This window comes from Mandrillus leucophaeus, unplaced genomic scaffold, assembly GCF_000951045.1.
Source record: "Mandrillus leucophaeus isolate KB7577 unplaced genomic scaffold, Mleu.le_1.0 Scaffold411, whole genome shotgun sequence".
NCBI classification, from domain to species: Eukaryota; Metazoa; Chordata; class Mammalia; order Primates; family Cercopithecidae; genus Mandrillus; species Mandrillus leucophaeus.
Window position 1 is genome coordinate 1,016,414 of NW_012104377.1, and position 7,209 is coordinate 1,023,622.

Genomic DNA, 7,209 nt, shown 5'->3' on the forward strand with positions numbered 1-7,209 from the left:
TTAGTTCTGCTCTGATCTTAGTTATTTCTTGCCTTCTGCTAGCTTTTGAATGTGTTTGCTCTTGCTTCTCTAGTTCTTTTAATTGTGATGTTAGGGTATCAATTTTAGATCTTTCCTGCTCTCTCTTGTGGGCATTTAGTACTATAAATTTCCCTCTACACACTGCTTTAAATGTGTCCCAGAGATTCTGGTATGTTGTATGTTTGCTCTCATTGGTTTCAAACAACATCTTCATGTCTGCCTTCATTTTGTTATCTACCCAGTAGTCAGTTAGGAGCAGGCTGTTCAGTTTTCATGTAGTTGAGTGGTTTTGAGTGAGTTTCTTAGTCCTGAGTTCTAGTTTGATTGTACTGTGGTCTAAGAGACAGTTTGTTATAATTTCTGTTCTTTTACATTTGCTGAGGAGTGCTTTACTTCCAACTACGTAGTCAATTTTAGAATAAGGGCGTTGTGGTGCTGAGAAGAATGTATGTTCTGTTGATTTGTGGTGGAGAGTTCTGTAGATGTCTATTCCGTCCACTTGGTGCAGAGCTGAGTTCAAGTCCTGGATATCCTTGTTAACTTTCTGTCTCATTGATCTGTCTAATGTTGACAGTGGGGTGTTAAAGTCTCCCATTATTATTGTGTGGGAGTCTAAGTCTCTTTGTAGGTCTCTAAGGACTTGCTTTATGAATCTGGGTGCTCCTGTACTGGATGCATACACATTTAGGATAGTTAGCTCTTCTTGTTGAATTGATTCCTTTACCATTATGTAACGACCTTGTCTCTTTTGACCTTTGTTGGTTTAAAGTCTGTTTTATCAGAGACTAGGATTGCAATCCCTGCTTTTGTTTTGTTTTGTTTTGTTTTCCATTTGCTTGGTAGATCTTCCTCCATCCCTTTATTTTGAGCCTACGTGTGTGTCTGCACGTGAGACGGGTCTCCTGAATACAGCACACTGATTGGTTTTTACTCTTTATTCAATTTGTCAGTCTATGTCTTTTAACTGGAGAATTTAGCCCATTTACATTTAAGGTTAATATTGTTATGTGTGAATTTGTTCCAGTCATTATGATGTTAGCTGATTATTTTGCCTGTTAGTTGATACAGTTTCTTCCTAGCATCAATGATTTTTACAATTTGGCATGTTTTTTGCAGTGGCTGGTACCAGTTGTTCCTTTCCATGTTTAGTGCTTCTTCAGGAGCTCTTGTAAGGCAGGCCTGGTGGTGACAGAATCTCTCAGCATTTGCTTAACTGTAAAGGATTTTATTTCTCCTTGACTTATGAAGCTTAGTTTGGCTGGATATGAAATTCTGGGTTGAAAATTCTTTTCTTTAAGAATGTTGAATATGGCCCCCACTCTCTTGTGGCTTGTAGAGTTTCTGCTGAGAGATCCGCTGTTAGTCTGATGGGCTTCCCTTTGTGGGTAACCCGACCTTTCCCTCTGGCTGCCCTTAACATTTTTTCCTTCATTTCAACCTTGTAGAATCTGACAATTATGTATCTTGGAGTTGCTGTTCTTGAGGGGTATCTTTGTGGTGTTCTCTGTATTTCCTGAATTTGAATGTTGGCCTGCCTTGCTAGGTTGGGGAAATTCTCCTAGATAATATCCCGAAGAGTGTTTTCCAACTTGATTCCATGCTCCCTGTCACTTTTAGGTACACCAATCAAACGCAGATTTCGTCTTTTCACATAGTCCCATATGTGACACTAGAGGAGGCAGTCTGTCCATCCTCAGATCTCAAACTCCATGCTAGGAGAACCATTACTCTCTTCAAAGCTGTCAGACAGGGACGTTTAAGTCTGCAGAAGTTTCTGCTGTCTTTTGTTCAGCTATGCCCTGCCCTCAGAGGTGGAGTCTACAGATGCAGGCAGGCCTCCTTGAGCTGTGGTGGGCTCCACCCAGTTCAAGCTTCTGGCTGCTCTGTTTACCTACTTAAGCCTCGGCAATGGCGGACACCCCTACCCCAACCTCGCTGCCACCTTGCAGTTCGATCTCAGACTGCTGTGTTAGCAGTGAGCGAGGCTCCGTGGGTGTGGGACCCTCTAAGCCAGGTGCAGGATATAATCTCCTGGTGTGCCGTTTACTAAGACCGCTGGAAAAGCACAGTATTAGGGTGGAAGTGTCCCAATTTTCCAGGTACCATCTGTCATGACTTCCCTTGGCTAGGAAAGGGAATTCACCAACCCCTTGTGCTTCCCATGTGAGGTGATCCTGCCCTGCTTTGGCTTGCAGTCCATGGGCTGTACCCACTGTCTGACAAGCCCTAGTGAGATGAACCCAGTGCCCCAGTAGGAAAGGCAGAAATCACTCGTCTTCTGCGTTGCTCATGCTGGGAGCTGTAGACTGGAGCTGTTCCTATTCTGCCATCTTGGAACCTCCCCTAGGAGCCAGTTTTATAGATTGAGTGATGGGACTCAATTCTTTACCCTTCTCTGTATCCACATCTTTGCCATAACTCAGCCATATGACTTGCTTTGACCAGTGGCCTGTGTGTGGGGTGACAGTGGGCCAGTTTGGAGCCCGTGAATTTCCCCACTGCCACTGGCCCTCTGACACCTTGAGACACAGGAGGGACATGCCCCAGCTAGCCTGCTGATCCAAGGAGCAGTAGAAAGCAGTGGAGCACACTTGGATCTGCAGAGTTTCAGTGGGATCAAGAGACACCAGCCTGAATCAGAATCCTCCCCAAATCCCAGCTCCCCTGCACAGTGCTATGAGAAAAATAAAGGCTTATTGAGGTATATTACTGAAAAATTATGACTATTTATTATGTGACAAAAGCTAACTAAACCAAGGAGTAAACCGAAGAGGTGTCTATCCAAAGTGCATTTATTTCACAGTGAAAAAGGCATTATCTCCATATCTAGTCTAAAACAAAAGTGGAAGGGTAAGTGTGAGAAGATAGTTGCTTCAACGAAGCCAGAATTCTAGGTGCAGGGGTGTTCCATGTATAGTGTAACAGGGCCTTCTTGGCTTTGCTGTGGGAGAGGGCAGACGTTATTCATATCACGATTATTTTCAGACGGCTAACACTGATCAGCAGCCGGTGACAGGCGCTGTGCTAAACACTGGACACACATCGTCTCCTTTAGTCTTAACAGCGGCACGAGGAGCCAGACACTGCAAATTTCACCAATGAGGAAACTGAGGAAGTCGAGGCTGAGCAGCTTGCCTCCATTCACAGGGAGAGAGTAGGTAAGGCAGAATTCAAACTCAAGAAGTCTCCTTGCACGGTATGAGATAATAATGATGGTGGCGAGAGGTGCAAACGTGCATCCTTCCTCTATCATAACTTTACTGTTTTCATCACATTGTGTGTACTGACTTATTTAATCCTAGAAGCCTATGAAGTAGGTATTATTTATTATCACCATTCTACCGGTAAGGAAATGGGAGACAGCTGGTCAAGAACCTTGCCTACATTTCCATATAGCTAGCAAGGACTGAGTTGGACTTGAACACGGGCCATCTAGCTAACCAGTACACTATGTTAATAGTTATTAACACATTGCTCACCTCAAGGTGAAAGGACTGAAGCATGATCTTCCTTCTTTTTCTGGAAATCTATAAGCTTCTCTAAGTATTCAAAACGAAACATGCATTCTTGGCACCATGGTTTTCTTCAAGTGTTTAAAACGTGATAAATGGCCTTTAATTTATACTGCAATCACTCTCAGACTCCCCTGAGCTTTCATTCTTGCAAGCACAATTGTCTTATTTGCTGCCTTTATGTTTACTTGTTTTTAGTTTTGTTTTTCTGGTTGTGTACTTTTAGGCTCAACTCTGTCAGTTTACAAATTCAGAGGAATCCTAATGGAGTAATAAAAAGTATGCAAAAAAGAATGTGAATCATGATGGGTTTTTAGAGGTAACTCTAAAAAGTAAAAATAGCCAGTTAAGGGACAAAAACAGCAGCCAGTTATTCCCCAGATCTGTTCACACATGTATTTTCTGTATCTGGCGGGAAAGTCTCAGTGGCCTCAAGTCTTCAGGCACTTTCCATTCAGTCTCTAAGTACAACAGTCACATCTGCAAGTGCCTTCTCAAAGGATGTACAAATGTCATTCCTACCCACCTTAAAAGCAGCGCCTCCATGAATGATGGATTTGATAAAAATCCCCAAGTCTGTTCCAGTTTCTCTGGATTTGTTCCCTTTCAAGCTCACCCCAAGGCCAGCAGAACCTGAATCATTCAGGGGGATCTCAAAGGTGAGCTGCTCGCTTGTCTCCAGGGAGAGTGCACAGCAGTCAGGTTCTCCTTTCTGTTAGGGGAATACACATAAAAAGAGTGAAGAGAAGAAAGCAGATTAATATTTCACTCTCTCAGATGACCAGACACAGATGCAATCAGCTGGACAGGATGACTGGACCTCTAACAGCTATAATCGGCTCCTGGCAGGCAAAGGCTGGTCTTCGTTCTCCACAAGGAGCCACAGTCACATCCATGGAGCAGGGGAAGAGGTCTCAGGGAATAATATTTGGTAATTGTCAATAGAGTGGATCGTTTGGCAAGTCAGAGTGATGCAATCTGAAACAACTCGCAAGCCTTTGGAAATTTAGCAAGATATTCTCCATAATAAACAAGGCTGGACATTAGACTTAGGGTATCCTGGGTATCAGAAGATATCTTAGAGATAATGGAGTCTTAACATCTTCACCTTACAGATGAAGAAACAGAGCTTAGTGTAGAAACGTCTTAAAATTCCAGGAAAATATTTGGCATATATAATTTAAAACATACCATTTACTATGGAAACAACACTATTGGTAAAGTTTGTTAATAAGATGCAGAATACTGAAGAAATGAGATCTTATTTTAAAGTTGAGAAAAATGATTTATAATGGATATCATCAAATGAAATTTCACTTTGTCAAAACTCATGCTTTCAGCCTGCTTCTTTGGGTAGTATAACTCGCTGGCATTACATTTTTAAACTTAAACAAAAATGATTATGTACAACAAATATTCATGTCATATTTGACAAATGACACCTAGCCACAAGCATACTGGTCTCAAGGAATACAGAGCATGGTGGCAAAAGGCATATTTAGGGCTCAGGTCTCCAGGGAGAAGTATGAGGTTAATCATATTTGGTCCCTAGTGTTTTCAAATATGCAGCAGTAGGAACGGACAAGTGCTGCCCACATAGGATCTTTGTGGGCCTCCCTTCTGCATTCCTCTCAAGCTTGTAGAAATGTAAAACGGCCACAGTGTTCAACTGAAAATTTTGACAATGAGATACCCCTGGAAATGATCAAGTCATTCTAGGTTGGTAGTTCCTTCCTTTCTATAATTATGTCTAGAGACTCTCATCTTAAGGTCACACTGAAGGGACTCTTATGTAAAATTACATATTTAAAAAATTACTATGAATGTCTGAATGTCAGTCACATATAACTACAAAATCAGAAGTAGCAAAGAACCCATAATTAAAACAGGATTAAGAGGTCGGATCACAGCCAGATCAACTGATGTGGCATTTTCAACCCCTCCCCAAATAGAGAAAATCCACATCTAACTTTTAAAGAAATAGTCCTTTCATTTGATTTTCTTATAAGTGAAGTTATCTGTGAAGATTTTGACAATAGGTTGTTCAAAGAAATGAAACTTTATGGCTTAATAAATCTATTACAAGTGAGCTCTTTTAACTAACTCATTATGTTGTTACCTAAAAAACAAATCCCATTATTTGATTCGAACTAGCTGTCTTTTTTCCATTGGAATGCCAGAGTTTAGTACTAAATGTAAACTATTAGCCTTCATCTTTGTCTTTCAAAATGCCCAATTTAAAATCCATAACATTTCACAATCATTTATGTTTCCAGGCCTCTCTGGGATTTGCTTAATTTCAGTCTAATAAAGTTCCACTGAATTAAAGTGCAAATTAAGGGAAAACCATCCTACTGTAAGTTTGTGAACACCATTTCAAGAGAAAAACTAGAAAGGTTCTCTGGCTTTTGTCTGTCGGAGACAAAGAGACAAGAACTAGCTTTGCTTTAGTAATTCCTTCAAATCACTTCATTTTATGATTAAATAATTCCTCTTTTGGCAATTAGATTTAATTCTCCGTAAGACTGACAACCACTGTTTGCACTAACACTTATCATTCATTATTAAAGTGGTAGACGCAAAATAGAAATCAGGTCGCATTATGGTTATCTTTTCTTTCAAAAAATTTTTTTAAGTCTGTGACATCTGTGATTAAAAAATACAACAGAAACAATACACTGGAGACTAACAATGATTGACTACTTCATTTCTGAGCACTTTACACATATTAATACACTTACGTTTCACAACAAACCTGTGAGGTTTATTGTCATGTCCATTTCACAGATGAGGAAACTGAGGTGCACAACAGATAAACGCCATGCTTTCAGAAGACTTGGAATGTGGAAGCTTTGTGGGGCTCAGGCACAGTGTGGTTCCTGTGTCAGACTTTTTTTTATTTTATCTTTTTCTCTAGTGAATAGTTCTGAGGGGTTTGCTACATTTTCATGTTTGACATTATACAATATCCATTTTCGACAAAAGATACAATTATAAGGTGACACATTTTCTATAAACTATGATGTGGAAGGTGTTTTATTATTTTTTCTTTATAAATGTATATTTTAATTGACAAATCTTTTTTTTTTAAAGTTTACTCTGTGGTTTATTTTAAACAAATTCAATTCAGCATCCAGGTATTACTGCTCCACCAGCCAACTGAAGTACTTACTTTTAAAAGTATATTTCTGACTTTAAACACTTAAATCCATTGTGGTTTATCATGTCAATGTATAAGAATAACTTAACCTTGTTTTCTTTTTAATGATTTTTTTTATTATTATACTTTAAGTTCTAGCATACAAGTGCACAACATGCAGATTTGTTACATATGCATACATGTGCCATGTTGGTGTGTGCACCCATTAACTCATCATTTCCATTAGGTATTTCTCCTAATGCTACCCCTCCCCTCTCCCTCCACCCCACAACAAGCCCCAGTGTGTGAAGTTCCCCTTCCTGAGTCCAGGTGTTCTCACTGTTCAATTCTTACCTATGAGTGAGAACACGCACTGTTTGGTTTTCTGTCCTTGTGATAGTTTGCTTAGAATAATGGTTTCCAGCTTCATCCATGTCCCTACAAAAGACATGAACTCATCCTTTTTTATGGCTGCATAGTATTCCATGGTGTATATGTGCCAAATTTTCTTAATCCAGTCTGTCATTGATGGACATT

The 7,209-nt window shown here is 40.0% G+C and overlaps 1 protein-coding gene across 4 annotated transcripts in view; it reads right to left on the reverse strand.

Annotated features, from left to right (window-relative positions):
- PARD3B (par-3 family cell polarity regulator beta) overlaps window positions 1–7,209 on the reverse strand; it is a 1,095,780-nt gene that overhangs the window by 475,024 nt on the left and 613,547 nt on the right. For 3 of the 4 annotated variants that reach the window (XM_011992474.1, XM_011992475.1, XM_011992472.1), the window contains exon 11: window positions 4,060–4,245. The exons of the other annotated variant lie outside the window; for it this stretch is intronic. In XM_011992474.1, the coding sequence (XP_011847864.1) occupies window positions 4,060–4,245 (186 nt within the window). The remainder of the gene's footprint in view (window positions 1–4,059; window positions 4,246–7,209) is intronic. 4 annotated transcript variants of the gene reach the window in all.